Source organism: Paralichthys olivaceus, chromosome 4 (assembly GCF_024713975.1).
Source record: "Paralichthys olivaceus isolate ysfri-2021 chromosome 4, ASM2471397v2, whole genome shotgun sequence".
NCBI classification, from domain to species: domain Eukaryota; kingdom Metazoa; phylum Chordata; class Actinopteri; order Pleuronectiformes; family Paralichthyidae; genus Paralichthys; species Paralichthys olivaceus.
In genome coordinates, this window is record NC_091096.1 from 21,567,570 (window position 1) to 21,587,732 (window position 20,163).

General features: G+C 42.3%; 1 protein-coding gene across 2 annotated transcripts; it reads right to left on the reverse strand.

Moving 5' to 3' along the window:
- Positions 1–13: 13 nt before the first annotated feature.
- LOC109633806 (serine-rich adhesin for platelets) lies at positions 14–20,163 on the reverse strand. Of its 2 annotated transcripts, none has more exons than XM_069524182.1 (7): positions 19,917–20,163; positions 10,462–11,435; positions 7,836–7,887; positions 6,626–6,749; positions 5,113–5,255; positions 1,800–2,039; positions 14–1,428 (listed from the first exon to the last, which is right to left on the reverse strand). In XM_069524182.1, the coding sequence occupies exons 1-7, from the start codon at positions 19,995–19,997 to the stop codon at positions 721–723; spliced, it is 2,322 nt and encodes a 773-aa protein (XP_069380283.1). In that variant the 5' UTR covers positions 19,998–20,163; the 3' UTR covers positions 14–720. The 2 variants fall into 2 exon arrangements, with proteins under 2 accessions (XP_069380283.1, XP_019949469.2); XM_020093910.2 differs by having other exon boundaries at positions 1,800–2,042; positions 19,917–20,162.

Consider the following 20,163-nt stretch of genomic DNA (forward strand, 5'->3'; position numbering starts at 1 on the left):
GATAAAAAACATGTGGATGACACAGCCTTTATTAAAACTTAACATCAATTCATAATTCATTTTAAATACTATTGTGATCGCTACTTCTCTCTTCATACTACATTTGTGTATTAGTGCTATATATATATATATGCTTTTACATTATTTTGATTTCCCTTTTATAATCCAGTTTCAGTCATAGGAGTACATACTGTATGCATACACAGATGCAACGTTGACGTTATTGTGTGATCTATGCTCTGCAGAACACCTCTTGGATAATAACTGTATAAGCATTTATTAGCCTGTGCTAAAGAAGAACCACATGAACAGGCAGAAAGAAAGTTGCCATGACAGCGCAAAATCCACAATGAATAAGCTATTGAAATCAAAGTGCAAAGGTTAGAGTATAACATCAATGTATAGCATCAAACTGGTTAATAAATCTAGTTTAAAAGTGCTCCTAAGAGATGGGGCAGGGTTGTGGAGTACTCGTGTTCGCATGCAATCATTCATATTTTTTCGGCACATAACACCTCAGCAGTCAGTACCTTGGCATAGTAAGCAGCATAGTATTCCATCATTGTCCAAATACAACTTTATAAAAATAGACAACTACAGTGAGAAGAATATGTCGTAATTTTGTAAAAGATGATTTCAGAAGTAGGTTATATATTTCAAAGTGGCACTAACAGAGTTCAGAAATGGGCCTGACAGAGTTCCTCCTCTTTCACTATCTGGTCACATCTGGTTGGTCACACTGCACAGCGCTGTCGACTGACTGAGGCACAGCTGGCTGTCACTGACTGCGTTTGACTCGGTCATGGCGACTGATGTGTTGGAAGGGAGTGGACCAACCCCTCCTGATACCTGGCTCCCCCATGGCCTCCACTCAGACCTGGCCCTCTGGTTCTGCGGGCTGTTGCTGGTGCTTCTCGCTGCAGCCCGCTTCCCCTCGTATGCTCCCCTCACCAGTCCATTCATCACAGTAGAGACGGACGTCTGATCCAGGTGCTCAGCTGAGACCAGAGGCTGGCGGTCCTCCTCCTCAGAGATGGCAAACACAGGCACGCTGACATGATCACCCTCGCCTGGGAAATCACGCCTCTTTACGGCCTGGCCGCCCTCCATCTGACACTGGGTGGAGCAAGATGAGCCGGAGCTGGGCTCTGAGGGTGATCCCTGGGACTGAGGAGCCCCAGATGCCTTCCCCTGATCTGCTGTACCAGAGAGGAGGCCGAAGCAAGGGCCCGGGAAGCGTGAGCGCCGCAGGTTGCTGGTGGAGTTGAGACGCCGCTGCCGCTGGGCAGGCTGTGTTAGTGGGTAGGAGGCGTTGCTGATGGATGAGTCAGAGATGGTGCTTGTGTCTGCCTTGGCGTCCAAGTGAATGTCAGAGAAGACCTTCCTGCTGTCTTCTCCCCTGCAGTCAGCTGTCAAACTGGATGGAGCCTGAAATGACAACAGTTTATCAGCTGCAGTTTTCCACAATTGTCACAGAATGAAGAGCACATGTGTAATAAGAAGAATGGAGGCTTCATTGCATTTAATTTTTTCTGTAAGCCAACATGCATAATACCAGGGTTGATTTGTTAATTATGCATATAAAACCTAGTCCCTCTACATGTGCCACAAATAAGGGAGAAAATAATGCAATTATGTGATCCTTAGGTCAAACAAATAGTTTAATCTAACACGTTAATCTACATTTAAATTCAATTATCCCATAACAACTGCTAGTTTGTTCACAATGTAGACTTAAAGACACACTTGCACTCATTAAAAGTCTCTGGGTATGAAAACTTGAAGGTTCTAGTACTGACGCTGTCCACGAGCTTGGTGAAGGGACTGGTGGAGTTCCAGCTGCACCACTTCTTATGCAGCTGTGGCAGCGGAGGGAGGAAGTCCTGGAACGTGCGTACGCTCCACGCTCTCGGCCTGGAACAGCCACTGCCACCGTCCTTGGCAGATCTGGCACCGGTGGGTGAGCTGGTGGAAACTAGCGATGGCCAATCACCTGCAGGGCTGGGACCAGTGTCACTGTGTCGCAGAAACCTCTCCTGCTGCTAAGAGACACAGAACACGTGAAAGTGAGTATCAGACCCTGTATGGAGCGGGCATGAATAGAGGGTTGTTATTGGTGTTGTGGGGTTTATTTTTTAACAAATTTCACAAACTCAGATATTATTTCCTTACAAGTGCCAGATTTTTTTCCATAAAGATACATCAATTATTTCCTGAGAAAATGACGAAATAACTTGCTATGTTGAAAAAAAGGGTGGGGGGGAAACGCCCTGGATCTGCACCAAAATTTAATGGGTTCTTCCCTGACCCAGACCGCATCATTCCACCAAGATTTGTAGAAATCTGTTAAGTTGTTTTAGTGTCATCTTGTTCACAAACAAAGCAATCAACAAACACGGGTGAGAACATAACCTCCTTGGTGAATGTAATTAAGACAACACATATGTAGCGCACATATCAGAGATTTAATCATGCACAAGCACTCAACTGCAGCAACAAGGGTCAATAAGGCTGCTTGTTCGGGTCAAACACGCCTCCATCTTTGCTTTTAAGCATCAATGAAACGGCTGGACTCAGTAACAATAGCACTGAAATATAGTATATAAAACAGACAGATGGATGATTCTGTCAGGCAACTGGGAGACTGTAAATTGAATTGTCATGTCGAGAGACACAAGCGTTGAGAAATGACAGAAGTGTGTAATATATACAGTAAGAAAAGTATTTGTTGTGTCTTAACATGTAAATTAAACTGCCGTCGTTCAGAGTCCCAACTCCCCTGAGAGCAACAACACTGTCCTCAGCTCGGGGACACTGGGAACTGACAGGCTGCCAATCTGCACCTGCTACACTTCCGCCTCACACCTGAATTCCTGCCTACAGATTGTGTTGTGTTCTTCATTAATGGATTAACAAGAAGGAACTGTGCTGATTAGCTTGGCGCGCTCAGTCGAGCAGCCTGCCAGCCGAGCGTGTGCGGCTCACGTACCAATCTCAGGCGTCATTTATTAAGTATATTAAAGCTGTCAAGGGAAAATCTGCCTGGCTTTGGAACCGTTCCAGACATATTTTTGATGTTGTGTATGCACAACACACACGTACGACGCATGATTAAGTCAGAGGACATTTAACGGAGCTGAGAGTCGTATTTGCTTGTAAAACCTGGAGGTTGGTTGTAATTGACAGGTGAGATGAGCAAAGGCCACTTTATCCTTCCTGATCGGTCAGCTGCTGTTGCCCAGGGGAGGAGGAAGGTTTTAGGGGTTGCACCCATCAGACACAGAGTGAGTCCAGATAATCCTTCCCACAGAGTCACTAGCAGCTAGCTTTGTCTAGACAAGAATTAGCTCTGGGTTTAAATGAAATGTTCTTTTGGTCACTAAAGCCCCACAAACACAATGGCAACTTTAAGGATTGACAAATGAGGTGAAAAATCAGCCACCCAACATGGGCGCTTGCTAACACCGCTCCAAAGATGGAGTGTGAGATCTATCAGGGGTCCCTGGAGAATCTCGACATAGAATAATAAATTAAATCTCTATAAATTTCAGACATCAAGGAAAGCAAAGTTCTCTACCTTGATCTTGACACCCTAAGTCCTCTCATTGCTTTATGGCCTTCTTTCAAGGGGTCCTTTCAATCCAAGTGTTATTCAATTGGGCTTCATGGTTTAATGCACACATACACAGTATTTGAGGATGTGTGGTGTAAATATACTATGCTAACCTAGAAAGATCACCTGGCAATTACAATGAGACGATGCTTTTGGCCATTTTCTGTGACCTTTGCCACTGTTAGCCCATTTAACATTTCTAAAACATTATTTACGTGGATGTCTGCATTGAGGACACACACAGGCAGACCACACACTGTGTGCCAAAGCGTGCATGACACACACAAACACACACACACACAATCGGAGCTGGGAATCTGGCCCTGTTGATAATGCTCCATTAGCCTAGGCTGCAGAAAAGCTTGCCAGTCCTTCAAAAAGCTGCCAGAGCTGTTTTATGCCAACTCTTATTCCAAGAGAATACAAAAGAGAGCAGAGAAAAAAATCCCATTGCTTCTTCCTCAATGTTCCTCCCATCTTTTAATTATCCTCTTTTCTCATTTATGTCCTCATAGTTTTCATAGCTTTACACTGTACCACGCGTACACCAATAAAAATGGTGTCAGTCTTATTAGGAGCACTGCGTTGATTCAAAGCAATGAATGCCCTGTCACCTCTGATGTTCATTGGTTCGGGGGTCATTCCCCAGGGTGAGGGGATCACCCACAGAGAGTTTGGCCTTGAGATGAAACGGTAAAGTGTCCAGACTACTGTAGCATAAAAGCTTTTTACCCACTTACCTGGAGAGTGAGAAGACTAGACTAAGACTAGCACACTGTTGTGCTTGCAGCTCTGTGAGCAAAAGCACTCTGAGCTTAATGCCAACATCTGCATGCTACCATGCTCACAGTGATCATGCTAACATGATCTGTTTAGCAGATTTTATTGTAATCACTATTTTAGATTTGTTACAGCATGCGCAGTAGTCTTTTCAAGTGTTTCTTCATAAACCAAAGTAGGGAATAAGTGGAAATCACAGGGTGATGCAAGATAAAAATGTAAGGGTTACCAAAGTCATTAGGATACATCATCTTTGAACCATAATGGTCTGGTCCTGATATTGTCCTAATGAATAATGTAGATCTTTTAAATTTATAAGTGAAAATGTTGACCTGCTGGTGTTGCTACAGTCATTAAGCGTCATCCAGAGATGATTGTAAAAGTACTAAATCTCACAGTTATCCAACCAATACATTTTGAGATACTTTTGTCTGAATCAAGCCACCAATACACCAGCCATAGAGCCTTGCAGGTCCATGCATGAAGTATAATTCATCTGCAGTTGTTTGTGTTGTATGTTCAAAAATTTTACCCAATTTCTTTGTCGAGTACAGAGGCAAATGTTGATGGGTGTGATCTTATTGTTTAAAGCCCATACATGCTAAACGCTATTAATGTTCGCCAGTTTTTAGGACAATTGAGTGAAAACCTTTAGAACTTGTAATGTACTAACTAGGGGACATCGTAGACAACTGCGTTAGCATGAAACTGGTTCTTACCGTGTGAGGTGAGAATGGTAGCCTGCTAGGGCTAGGGGCTGAGGATACAATGAAAACCTCATCTGCACCGAGGTCGAGTTCAGTCAACCCGCTGCAGGAAAGGTCCACCTCTGCATTCTGGGAAATGTCGATGGAAGCACTGACTACAGAACAGAAATAGTATACACAAGATATATTGAAAACATTCCTGTCAACGCTATTTTTAATGGATTTATTGAACTGCAATGTTGTTTGTTAAAAAGGGGGGATCCAGAGCTTTTTCAGAAGGAAATCTGTAAAAGCTGCATTTGTGCAGTCTGGCAAGAGTGTAATTATGTGTAAATTCTAATTTTGTATATTTTCATAGCCTTCACCATTGAAATGTAAAAATTCTGATGCTCTACATTGATTTTTCTATTAATTTTTTATGGCAAACTTATTTACGTATGGGCTGCAAGCTGCTCAGAGAGAAGCAGTAGAGCTTGTAGAAGAATGTTGTAGAGCAAAGAAGAAGTGGTTCAGTGAAACTACATGCAGAGTGGACTCATCTCAGCTCCTTCACTTTTTGTTGACTAAATGTTTTGGTGTAAACTCCTGACACCGTGACTCGAGCACACAGAGAGGGGGGCTGTGTTCCCCTGTTGTTCAAACTACTCCCAGGCTGCTTTGTGGGTTAAATGCCACAACCCACAAATCTCTCAGCCTGAGTTCAGTCCCACTGGGGGAGAGAGAATGAGAGAGAGAATGAGAGAGAGAGAGAGAGAGGGGTGGGGGGGGCTTTGGATTGTTCCAGGATCAAGGCTGTATGCTGCTCTAATGCAATATTTTCTTTCCATTGAAAACCCAACGGACCCACCCTGAGCCCTCAGCTTCTTTTTAATTTAAACTAATAACTTACAACATATTAATGACACAAAATTGATTCCACCTAAAACCAGTTTGTGTAAAACTCAGTGTTGGGTCAATCTTTCCTTGGAAAATTCCTGTAAACTGACTATTCTTTATTTTTGGAAAAACTAGCGGTCATTTGCTTGGAAGAAATAAAAAAAGGAGTGATGAGGATGAGCACAAAAAACCACCATGACAACTCAAAGAAAGAGCACCACCTAGAGATACTCGTCAGTAAAAAAAAGCCCGATCCCACTCTGTTTGATTGACAAGTCATCTCCTCAAAAACAGCACCAGAATTGAGTAACATCCCTCAAACCCCAGGCAACAATTTCTAAATGAGTGCACTCACATTTAAAAGATCTTTGCTTTGCCAGGAAACCAGTTAATGGCAGATTTATATTCCTGAAGGTATTATTATCATTCCTGAAGGGTCCATATAAATCAAAATGAATGACATCCACAGTAATGCGATGTGGGCTCTGTGCTTGCTGTACTGCCTCTTAGTGAATGTTTGTCATGCACAGAAATAACCAGACAATAGATTTAACTAATTTAGCAAACACTGTACAGAAAAACAAACACTACAGCCTCAGAGTGACATTTTTCTGTGCCTGTCCAGCGTGTGTGGGTGTGCCCTCCTCACCTGTGTGTGGTGGGCTGTCGTTGTTGTTGCCCAGGTCTGTGGTCGTCCCCAGGATGGTCTGATTCTCAGCCATCAGTTGCAGCTCACTGACCTCAGCCCCTGTGTTCTGGACGCCCTCTGGCACCTGCAACACAGCACTGTGCCACTCACCTTATCCACCTTTCAAATCACACATATCGTCTTTTAAGTTCACTTTGCAGTTATACTAATGCAGGCAGGAGTTGATTTAACTCTATTGGCATGTTGTAGGCTAACAGAATGCCTTCCCCCCCAAAATAAAACCTGTCTTTTATCATTTTGACACGGTGATAATTTTGAATTAATCATGATGACGAAGTTAAGAAAGAATTATATATTAATGCAGCTGGTTTTATGAAAGATGCCTAACAAAACATTTTTGGGGATTTGACAATTGTAATTTAGAATAAACATGTTTAACAGTGTTAACAAAAAACGTATTTGAATGATAAAATACTAGTATAGCTGTAAATCAGGCTGTTTTTGTTTTAAAAAATGCTATAATATTCATTGTACACCCTGTTCAATGACAATAATGGCATTCTTAAGGCATTCTTATCTATTGTGATACAATTTTAACTATTCAATAACCAAAATATTTCCACACAAGCATATAAAATGTGTTATTTGTCAAACTTTCTCAAACAAACCTGATGCTGGCCCAAGTGGCATCTCTTGAGGCTCTTCACACAGCTTCCTCTGGAGCCATAAAGGCTTTGTACAACTTTTTTTCGCATATTCACATTTTTTCACAAAGACCTCAGTGTGCAAAATTAGTGAGATTCTGTATTTTTCTTGCATCAATCTATTAATACATTACATAAGTCACTCAATATCATTAATAAACACGCTTGAGAGGTATAATATAAATCTATAACATATTTTCCTAATTCTGAGAGCATCATCTTTGTTTTACATTTGTGTGACCTGAAGTGAACCTGAGGTGGTGTGGCTCTGTGGGGAGTGAACAGGTGGTGCTACAGCAGTGGACAGTGTTGGCTTGAGCAGCCAACAATATTAAAAAGAAATGTCCAGTGATCACAGCTAAAGCTCTGTGTTCAGAGGAATGTCTGACTGACAAATAAAGAAATACCGAGAACAGGACAGGTAGGGGAGGAGAGGGAGTGACATGTAGAGTTGACAAAGAGTGAGAGAGATGGGACGAAAGGGTGCACGGCAGCAGCGTCTGTACCTCCGAGTTGCTGGACGCGCAGGAGCTTGCTCTTTTCGGACACAGTTTGGGTCTGGAAAACATGAAGCACCACAGCAATTCAGTTTATAATTACACACATATCTGAAAGGCAGCTTTTATGAATGTCCTCAAAATGTATCCCCCACTTTTGGCAGCTTGCTGGACAGTTTAACCAGAAATGTATAAAGGAACACTGTCCAATACAACTGTACTGAAGTGGGATCTTTCCGACAGTAACCACCTCACTCAGTTTATAATAGCTCCAGCATACTTGTGGCTATCCCCCCCCCCCCCTCAATAGTTACTCTATTGTGGTGTTGACGGAACAAGATGCATTCAAACACATGCCACAACTCCAGCAGTTCACACAGTGGTTGTTACTAGGATGTCATAGCTATGCATTGTTTTTTCCTGTCATTTATTTGCCCATACAAGCAAATTCTGACCATAATTCACTTACTACACCGTGTCTAAACAAAAAGTGATACAAACATTCCCTTTTCTTGGAGGCTATTGATATTGGATTATTTTAGAATTGAGGAGATAAAACCAATTAACCTCCTACATTGTGATAGTTCTAAAAAAAAATCTGTGTGTCCTTGCCTTCTGCCCTGTTCTTAAGTCCATATGAACCAGTGAACCATGGAGAAATACTTGAGCAAGTACCCACTTATTAAAAATTACTCTTTCAGCTGAATGAGTTCATTACCAGCCACTGCTCAACTGACGGCATCCCCCACTGTGACTCTCATCCACCCTTTGGCCGTTTTCTGACCAGCGGGGACCTCCGAGTTAATCTCACTGCTGCTTTAAACTTGCAAGATCTCGCCTACAGCTCTCGTTTTCCGATGATTTCTGTGAACTCGTTTAAATTAATAGGGAAAAACTGAATGAGGGAAGAAAAAAAACCTGCTTCTCATGCTGCTCGTTTATTTCATGGTAGCGCATTTCCTGGCTTCTGAATGACTTGTGTTGTTGTTCTTGCTAATTAGACTTTCATTTTATTGAACACGTGTTTACAATTTCCTTGTCATTAATAGTGAGACCCTGTGGTGTCATCGTGCCTGACAGAGACACTGAGCTGAAATGAACATGTTCCGTGCATCATGGAATATTTAGCTTTCTGCTTGTCACAGAAAACTAAATATTTAGATTAGGAGGGTTTAGATTTTTGTCTGCAAATTTAAACCTTCCTGGATCCTGGACCATATGGATCTGTTGGGAAAAGCTCGTAAGAACAGATAGTATTACAAACCTCCAAAGTTAACCCCTCAGTTTGTGTTCATTGTTCCCTGGGTTGGATGAGGGAACAGCTTGTAAATTACACCTTTTGATTGTATGACAATGCTATTGGTACAAAACGCACATTGAGTTTTACTTCTCCCTGCACCCCCCCCCCATTTCTCCACCCATTCACTTTCTTGCAGCCTCTTGTGTGCTAGAATTAAAGCCAGGTGCTGTACCTTCAATGCCCTGTTGTATATGGTGAGAAGGCTCCACATCAAGGATGCCGCACAGTTGCAGCCAAACCCAACTAATCACAGAGGGTCACCACATCAGGGACTAAGGCTTCCAGCTGAGTCAACATAACAAAGGAGAGACTGCGTATGTGCTGTGTTTGTGTGTGTGTGTGTGTGTGTGTGTGTGTGTGTGTGTGTGTGTGTGTGTTTGCATTTAGGTTACTGACGCACTAGCCCATTTTCATTCAGGAGAAGTCAAAGATAAGACCTGTGAATTAGGATATTAGATTTATCTGAGAAAATCAGATCCTGAACACGAAGAGCTTGCAGCAGCTCTGTGAGGCGCTTCAAGCTGAATGTTAACATGCCACCCCCAAGGTGGATGAAAAACCCACCCCTACTCTGCCTCTGATTGGCTAGAACCCATTGCCTTCATTGTTTGGGTTCAATGACTGTAGGGTTGAATCTGGGACATTGGATAATGTGGGACACCTAAGCTATGTCTGTTTATTTCCTGTTCTAACTAATTCTGGTCAACAGAACTTTTCTATAGGTTAGCATGGACATCATTTAATTGAATGTTTTGAATAAATATTTAAGATAGATCATAACACATGGATACATGTTCAATTGTTGATTTTGGTTAAGTTTTATTTAGTTATTCAATAAAAAATGGGGTGAGATGTCATGATTAACAGCTGATATTGACTTCAAAATACAGCACTAGTGGAAAACCTGTTCCTGGGATATTTTGGCTTCATTATATACAGTCATTGGTTGTGTTGATCAAATTTAGGCATTAAAAGGTTCAATGTTTAGTATTTAGTCATGAAGTTGCATGTTGCAGCTGAACACCCCTCACCTCAACCTCCCCTTCCAAACACGAAAACTAACCTGTGGTAGCCTTCAGTTGTCATAAAAACTGAAAATGTGTTTAGTTTGTCCAGTTTGGGCTACTGTAAAAACAAAACAGTCTCCGTAGAGAGGACCCGCTCCTGATGAGGAAATACCACCCATGCACAATTACAGAAACGTCATGGTATTGTTGCTACTCATTGCAAATAGAAGTAAATCAAGAACTATTGAATTAAACTGGCTATCTGATGGTTCCATTATTGTAGTTTTTTTTCTTTGCTTTTCTAATAAAGTTAATGGACTTCTGTTACCTGAAAATGATGCAGAGGGCACTGGTAAGTATCAGAGCGAAGAAGGCAGCTCCGCTCACAGCAGCCAGCAGAGAGTCTACCTTGCTGGTTGTAGGAGCAGAGGCACGTAGGTCCCCTCCTGGCTCAGTCAGGTTGTGGTAGTGAAAGAGCAGAGCAAAGCCACGGCCCCAGTGTGTTGTAGTGATAAGCTCCATGATGACCTCTACCATCTCCTGGTTGGAGCCGAAAACCAGCTGGCTGCTGGGAGGGCGGTTGGACCCACAGAACCTGGATGAAAAGGTGATGAGGTCTGAGATGTAGAGGACATCATGAGGACAGGCGTCAAGCACTGACTGCTGTGTTTCGGGGCTCACGGCTGGAGTGTCAGTAGTGTGTGGTGAGGCAAGGGTGGTTTCCTCCACAACTGTACTTGGGTTAGAACTTGTGTTGGGGTCTCCCCTAAGGTGAGACAAGGAGGCTGAATTAACGATCTTGTCTCTTGAAGGCACAGCCCCAGGTAAGAGGAGAGAGGAAGGAGGTGCTAAAGACAAGCCAGAGGAGGCGTCTGCAGATCTTTTGGCAGAATTTGAGACTTTGGTAATTTCCATCTTTGTGGACTGTTCCTGGACCACTACTTGCTTGACGCCACTATCTTGTGAGGTCTTTTGAGTCTTTGTGACATCCCCTTCACTCTGAAGCAAAGGATCTTTAGCTGCTGATGAAGTTTCATCTAAAGCAAAGCTTCCAGGGGTGACAGTCCCCTCTTCATATGCCTCTTCCTCTTCAAAATTAGAGATGGCTGAGTATTGTGCTGCAGAGTCATGGCTTTCAAACACATCAAAGTCAAATATCTCCAGGATAAGCTGGTAATCAACAGGTACAATGAACAGCCACACACAGTGTGTCCCAGAGGAGTAGTTGTAGGGGAAGCCAGGAGACAGAATGAGGCCTTGGACATCCACCACATCCACCTTGGCACCACAGTCAAAGTACACCTGCAAAGTGAATTATAATAAGTCAGTTGTGTCACAAATCTAAAACTGCTTTTAAGACAATAATTACCACTAAGAATCTTACATTTTTATATCGGTCATTTAATAACACCCTTTCTCAGAGTGACAATTAACATGACTCACACAGCTCAACAGGTTGAGCACAGGAAGCACTGCCAAGGTGAGGGCTTTTGATTCACATCGGTGCCACCCAAGCTAGCATTCATGTTATTCTTTGGCATTATGTTTAAAAGTGCTGTGTTGGTATCATATTGCACTCTGCCTAAATTCTGAGAAGAGTCAGATAATGGCCACTACGTCATTAATTTTCTATGACAAAAGTACCAACAACCATGGTTACTATCAGCAAATATCAGCAAACTCAACTTGTGGTCCGATTGCTCATTTACATTAAACAGCTTGCAACTGAACTGTTCAACCCTGCTGTTCTGCCTTTATATCAAAGCCTGTGTTTTGCCTCTATCGCCTGCTTGGGTAACCCTAAGGAGGGTATTTCTTCAAACATGCTGGCTGTAATTTTTCCCAGGTGTGCAGGGATGTTAGGAGGATTTAGGCCCTAAGCAGCGGCAGATGTGTGGCTGGGTCAGGGAGCTGATGACCAGACCTTTGTAGGGGGCCTGCGTGTTTATGAGCTTTTCTGTTGGCCTCAGTTCCTGACTGTGGGAATGACCCAGACTGGCAGACCCCCGTGACAAACAGGTAACACACCAACACCCCCAGGCAACACTTGTGGTCTGGACTGGGCTAAAAGCATAGGAGATCACTTTGAGAATGCAATTTTGATGGGTGGGGGGGGGGAAAGGGCAACAGGGACACAAGGAAAGCTAAAGTCTGTGGAGCCAGACAGGCCCTTTGATTGCTCCATGGACCATCTACCCCCATATGAATACATTCATCAAAAGGCATTCCCCAGTCAGTATGATTTAAGTAGCAAAATCTACATAGAATTTACAATCATGACTGGGAGTAAGGAGCACTCGCTCTGCCCTCAGGTCATCACAATCACACCAAAAGTCTCTCCATAGTTGATACAGCTGACAATGTCACAGCCAGGCTTCAGACACATGAGGGGAAGAAGGGCAACATGACCTGTGTAACTAAAGAAGATATGTATGTGTATGTCATTAGGTGTTACACGTGGATGTCATAACATGAGTTATTTTGATCTCATAAGATCAGAGATCATTCAAGTTTACCCACTGCCCTCAAAAAGTTTAAATGATAAGATAATAAGACGATGACCAGTTCAAGTAATGATTTAACACTTCATCTTTAAACTCAACAGTCCCAAAGTTACTCTGTGATCAGGAAGGTAGCACTCCTTATGCAAAACTTAAGAAGAAAGTCAAAATTATATTTATCCAGCAGAGGTTACATCTTCAAAATTAATTTTAATGATGTCCAATGTTTACATGCAATTCTTCTACAGTCTATACCAATTAGGCATGTACTTCTACCACACTAGAAAAAAGGTAAGTCTGCTTCTCCTGCAGTGCAAGCAGCCAGGGGAACGACAGGACAACAAGCTGCTGAAAACAACACCACTGCACGTGGACAAATCACAGAGTAACATGTAGAGAGCTGAGGTGACAGATGCGGCTACTTCTTAGTGAATAATAATACGGCTCAATACCCAGTGTTTTCCATGCACTGATTTATTTGTGGTACCCTGCCACAAAATCAACTTTAACCACCACAATTTGTTCTTCTATTTCATTACTCTTTCAGATGAAAAAATTGTATTTCATTTTTGAGCTGTGTGATTCATTCAGCCTCATTCTTGCATTCTCTCTGTCTTGAAGTCTGTAATAGTCAGCCTCAGTTAGGAAATAACAAGATAATCCCGGTGCATTGGTGGACCTGTGGAGTATTAAAAAAAATCGGTTCGATTTTCACTCTCCCTGTTTGTCTTTCCACCTGCCCTCTCTGTGTGGCCTTTATTCAGGGCATGCATTACATGCTACACTTGCACTGCCCACACACTTACTAGAAATTAATGTGCTCCAGCAAAGAATTATGTGGGTGACATTTGAACGGGCCAAATGCCATTCCTGTTCAGGAGAGGTTAGAGCGAATAAGCTGATTTGGGGTTTGCAGTGTTTGCGGTGAGGTTACGCAATGAGGGAACCACTTCACAATATGGGGGCATAACAGGGGGAAGGGAAGGACAGTGTGTCCCCCTTTTTTCAGGACAAAAATAACCAGTGATGAATAGATGTATATTTATTTATCTGCCTGCTGGTCTGTCCTCATTTGGTTTATCTTTTTACCCTAAAATAAGTTAATCTATTTAACTTTGAAAATGTAAAAGAAATGCATGATGCAAATAATGCTCATCTATAAATCAATAGTCATCTCTTGTACAATGTGAAATCCTGCATTTTATGAAAGAGAACTGTGTCACGGACAGAGACTGTGTCATCTCTCCCACCGAGATGAGGCAGCTGGGAGGTCCCCTGCGGGATGTGCATGCTAGACTACACATTAAAGGGCCCCAAAGTGCCACAGTGTCGAATGGAAATGGGACATTCTTATAATGCCAAACATCTCAGTTCTGTTACATCACAGGCCGCTCCACTGGCAGGCCGCTAATTATTTAAGGATGCCTTTTCTCATGGCGAAACAATTGGGCCTCAGCGCCATATTTGTGAGCCACTCCACAAAAGGGGGAAGGCAGATAATATTTTAATGAAGTGATGCTAATAAGTACAAAGCAAGCTGAAAGTTTACATAAGAGCCGGCTGGTTATTGCGCCCCAGTTGTGCCAATGCCAGGGGCTCCCCTGGACAGAAGTAGATCGACTGAGCACATAATTGTCTGAAATGACTTGTTCAGTGAAACATCAGACCAGCTCCTGTCATTACTAAGAGGCCCCTGACAAATGGTATTGTTCTTTTGTTTTCACTTTGCATTAGTACATCCTTTAAAAAATGTGTTTCAATCACATTCCACGATGAGATTCATATGTCTGTCTAATTAGCACAGAGGCAACTTTAAGCCCGCTGACATCTGAGCTGTTAATGCAGCACCATTTTATTATAAGTGCAAGTATATAAGAATGTTGTTTGTCATTTTTTTGTGGAAAAATGTATTGTTACAAATATTACCTAATTATTAACTATTTTAATTGCACAACATGTATTCTGGGATATGGTCACAAAAACATGAGAAATAAACAAAAAGATGAGAAATAAACAAAAAGAAAAATGTCACTTCTGTTATTAATGTGTATTTGAGCATGGAATTGAAGATCTAGAAACACATTTTATTTGTCAAAACAGAAGTGTGAAGTCCATGTAACAGTTCACTGTAACATGGACTTTTTTTAAAGCCACTCCAGCTGACGACACCACTGTGAAAACTCTGCAACAGGAGCAAGCTTCTGCTGAAGTACCACACACACAGGCACGCACACACGCATGCACGCAAACACTCACACTCACACACACACTCTGCCTCTCATGCACAAACAGCTCCGGACTGGCTCATAAACAGGCAGGCGGGCCCCTAAAAAGGGGGCAGGAATCCTCACCAGCCCTGTTTACTGGAGGAGAAAAGTGACACTGCTTCACAGGCTAGCACAGGGCAGCGGCAGTCCACTCAGGATGCATTACAATCGCACTCAAATTTTTCAGGTCAGCACAACTATCAACATATAGTCAGAAGGCTTCGTGGTCAAGTAGTAAGTGGCCTGATTGTAATTTCACTAATGTTTACTTTTAATTTAAATCAAGTAGTTTGGTTTGACCCCCAAAGACAAAACATTATTCAGAAAAATGTAATGGACAAAATCATGCAGCTAGACATTCGCTCCTTCAGCTGCCCACAAATCAAATAAAAGCTATTTGAAAGCTATTTGAGTTTAACAGGATTAGAAGTGTCACTAATTCAGTTGGAGTACACAAAATATATTACATACATTATTTCTCAAAGTGCAACAAACATACAGGAATTTCCCTGAGAGACACAAACAATGCAGTTTGCACGGAGCTGCTGACACACAAGACCTCACACACTGTACAAAAGGACCGTGCTTGCAGGGTAAACAGAGTGCAGCAAAGATAGGTGACCTCCTCATGAGCTATACTGGGCAATAAATATCAATAATTATTCATCGAAATGTATTTTTCATTGATAGCTATATAGCAAAAATTCAGCATTTATTGATGTATTGCATTTTCAAGCACAGTGAGATGGTATAACACATAATTGATCTACCTCAGACATGTAAAATCAAGTGTTTGCCATTCTCTGCTCATAAAGAAGAGAAACAGTGAAAAACTTGAAAAAATTATATTGTGACAGATATTACGATAGTTAACGATATCGACTGATATTTACATTTTTCTTCTTGATATCATTTTTTGTCATATCACCCAGCCCAATGTTAAAACCTGCATATATACTGTTTATATATCAATCATAAAGACTGATCTTCAGGGAAAAAGAAGCAAACTAAAACTTACTCTGTGCAAGATCATTGCAACACAAGGTTTTAGTTTATCTACAGCTCCCTCCAAATGCACGGAAGCTCCTTAAGGTCACTCTACACAGCTGTGAAAAGCCACTGATAGTCGATTCCAGGCTCTATCACGTTATCTCCCCCTGTGATACCAACGCCTCTCCTGGTAGACTCATGTCAACGGCTGCACGTTCGAGCCCGAGAGAGTTTACACACAACTGGTGTGGCAGCCTGATTAAGCCCAGGCATTTCTAGGGAAGCACTCGATGGCCACTGTGGCGCTGCCTCAGCACATTTTCGCCATCGTGTGCATCATGAGTGACTTCTGAAAGGCCTCTTTGAGCCCAAGCATGTTTGATCAACGTTTTATTTACGGAGCCATCATGGGAACCTTAGTGTTGCCCTACATGAAAACACGCAACACTGGAAATGATTACCACTTGGGTCCTCACACTCACACAGATATGTTAGTGGGTGGGCAAACTGCTCTCACTTTCATGTTTGTGGTGTAAGACCTATTAACATATTTCCTCTAAAAAAGAGCTGCTGTTGCTGTGGTAGCTGCTAAAGCAGGCCTGGGGAATGACCTTATCTTCAGGGTGGTTTCAACCAGTATGGTGAAATCATTTCCAGATTTTGGAATGTGGTCCAGTGAACGCATCCATGATAATTAGTCTTTGGGCAGCACCTCAATGAGAAGCCCTATCGTGTAGACTCGGATGCACTGTACTGAATAACTGCAATCAATCTAAATGGTCTAAATGGATACAATAACATTTCCAAGTGCACCCACTGAATCAAAACTGCCAGATAAGCTAATCTTCTTTAGTATAAACTCAAGCAACACTGATGACCTCTGTACGACAGTGGGTTGTGACAATTGTTGTCAAAGTAATAAAAACTCTACGGTAGATCCTGTCTTCGCTCTTTTCTTCAGATGTCAGGTTCTTCCTGTGGTTCTTAATCATTATTTTATTAAAATTGTGTATAAATAGATAGTGTGATCTTTTAAAATACGATTACTTCAAGAGGTTATAATGTACTGATATATCTGGAAAGACCGTACTATTATCTCTACTATAGGCAACTAAACTGATTTTATTCTGTTTCTCAATTTGTGTAATTTGTTTCCAACCCAGAAACCTAGAAATTTCCCTTTTCTTATATTTTTACACCATATAAAGCAAAAGTGACAGTAAAATTCTGCTTCACATTTTGCTTCACAGTGCTCTGTTCAAGCATGAACATGTATGTACTTTTTAACTTAGGTTAGAAAACGGTTGCTTGAAAATATTGGCTGAAAGGGACAGATTCTGGAAATATATTTAAAAATCTTTCATGGTTTTTCACAAATCCATAAATATTCTTTGAAAATTAGAAGCCTGGTAGTGTAATGTAATGGCAATGCCAGAGAATTATCATCTCAAATAGAAGGCTCTTCATATGGTGTACTTTTTGCATTAGTCTGAAACATTACGGTGCTGCAACAACTTGTAAGAGAAAAGCAAAACAAATGCAGTTTGAACCAACTGCAGCCATTGAGCCATTGACCTTTTTGAAAAAAAATTTAAAAATGAATTTGTTTTATACTGAACTGTATCTGAAGCTCCTCTGTCCCTGCCATCTCTTCCCTTCGCAGTTCACAGACACTGTGTTATGTTTATCTGTTGACAGGCTCTGTGCATCTGTTGTGATATAACTCATGGGAGGAATAAGTGAATTCACAGTTCCACGTGATCCGACCCCTCGGTTCAATTAGAGATGAATGTCCCCTCTTTCCATCCCAAATAAAAACCTTGCGAAAGACGGAGCCGAGCAACAAAGCAGGGATCAAATGCACTTGTCCACAGCACTGAATTGTGGACCAACAGACTTGGATGCCTCCCATTTTTTTCTGAGGGGGATAGAATGAATTCCAAGCTTGTTTATGCTGTTCCAAAAATCAACTTAATACAAACGGGGAGCGGAGGACAAAGCCATCATTTACCGTGCCCCCTCAGGCAGATAATTGCAAAGATAGTGAGCACCCTATGCACACAGGAACTAAAGCTGGGGAGGCTGACAATTCAATATACCAAGGGCTTTTGTTGTCTAGTTCTAAGAACTGTTCTGCTGAACTGTTGTTGTCCGCCAGCGGAAGAGGACGGCTCTTGACAGGTGGAAGCCACAGAGATTCTCCTGGCTGTCAACGTTTAGCTGGATGTCCCATTGCCAGGGGTAATCACTTTATGTTATGACAGCAGCCACTTTTACACATGGGAAAATGATGATGCATCACACATGATGGGATCCCTGAGAGGGTGACACAATTTATAATTTGGGTACTTTTCTATAATAACTGACGAATTTGGCAGGAGGACAAATAAAATAAGAATCGTCCATCCCTGTCATTTTAACAAGTCCATAAGGAGAAGCCCATTTCCACTACAACATATAGATTACAGTGTATATTTTCTGAGCATTGACAGATCACAGTCCTTTTCCTCAAGAGCAAGTACTGAGGCTCACCCCTGCCCCTGTCTGTGTAAACATGACTGTTCCAGGCTACTGGAAATGTGCATCAACAAGTCCTGTCATCCTCAGTCACGTGCAGTTATTTTTCTGGTGCAGGTATCCACATAAACCAAACTACAGAATGACACCTCAAGTTATGACATCGAAACAACCTACAGACTTCAACCAGAGAATCTTTAGTAGGAGCTAAAACATGTCAAGCATGAGTGACAGCCTGTAACTGAAAGGAAAACACAACCCCTGACTGTTTTGTGTCATGTCCAAACTCTTGCTCGTGAACACCTTGCAACGCCAGGAGTCAGAGCTTGGGAATCTGCCTCAGTGAGTATGAGAAGAGCAACATAAGGTTAACACGCTCTCAATGTGGTTCTCATTTCTGCAGTTCGGACTCTGCATGCCATTCTCCAACTCTGTGAAGTGCACAACATCAAAACATGTGCCATCCACACATCCATCTGAAGGCCCCAGAGGATAAAATGTGCCACATTCCAAGTTAGTCCATTTTGAAATATTGCCCAAGACTTTCAGGGTTTTGTTGTGAATGGCAGAGGTGCACGAAAGTCAGTCGGTAAGACGTAAAGCAGAAACAGTCTGGCAGTGGCACGTGTTGCAGGGTTTTGTTTTTCAAGTTTTTGGATGACCAAAAACACGTGGAATATTCTGATAAAAACAATGAATACGTCTGAAACAGTATCTGAATCTACAGCAGTCTGCAGGTTATATGAGGCGGATGTGTCGGCTGAATGTTATGTACGCACACTGACTACATGACCATTTCATCATCCGAGTAATTGAATATAGTTTGTTTCCTGCACAACTTCAACAAATTCACGCTCCCCAAATCGCACTTTGGGGAATGATGCGCTACGTTCCAACACGTTATCAACAAAAGTGTACGCAAAACCCAATGTAAAAAAGTGTACATTATAAGATCATCGCCAACTACCACATTTCTCTCAGCTTAAATACAGGACATTAGAGGATTTCTAGAAAAATAACGGTATTCCAGTAAAGTCGGCGTATATTTTACCAAACAAAACGCATTTCCAGGATTTAAAAAACAACTTTTAGAAATTGGCTCACACTACGAAACGCTTCTAACTACAGTCTACTACGGTGCTTTTGGCAGCACGACAACGTGGACAGAACAGGCGAACTAGATTTAAATTCAAAAGAAGTAGCTACGAGTCCTATGTTGTTGTTGAAAAAGTATGCCGAAGTGAACGTTGGTATATATTTTCTCTTAAAATAACTTGCTACGAGTCCATTGGGGTCATAATGTTTGCCGAGGAGCAAACAAGAGTTAAATGAGATAATTTCCGAGCGGAGTCCGTGGCTCGGTTCTCTCCAGTAAAGTGAGCACGGCACCCACACACACACACACACACACACACATACATACACACACACACACACACACACACACACACACACACACACTGCTGGAGGTAAAAGCTTGAGAATTATTGGACCAAGTGTTCACTTACTTTCTGTGCGACGCTGCCCATCACGAAGAGTAGATACGTGGTGATGAAGACATGCGGCCCGAGCGACGTGACACAAGTCATCTTCCTCCGGTCGTCCCGCACACTGTCCGCACCCGCGTCCCCGCTTCCCTCTCATTCACCTGAAGTGTCGGGAGCGCGCTTCCATCGGGTCATGGGCGAACTGGAGCTCGGGATCAGACCCGAGCTCCAAACTCTCCTGTTCTCCACCTCCTGCCAGCACACACAT

What these genes read in the sequence shown, in the direction of transcription:
- LOC109633806 (XM_020093910.2), bottom strand. Translation starts at nt 19,997, where the DNA reads ATGACTTGTGTCACGTCGCTCGGGCCGCATGTCTTCATCACCACGTAT. An exon ending in CGACAGCCCACCACACACAG is followed by an intron (nt 5,256 to 6,625) that starts GTGAGGAGGGCA and finishes TCTGTTCTGTAG; the next exon opens with TCAGTGCTTCCATCGACATT. An exon ending in TACCATTCTCACCTCACACG is followed by an intron (nt 2,043 to 5,112) that starts GTAAGAACCAGT and finishes TGTGTCTCTTAG; the next exon opens with CAGCAGGAGAGGTTTCTGCG.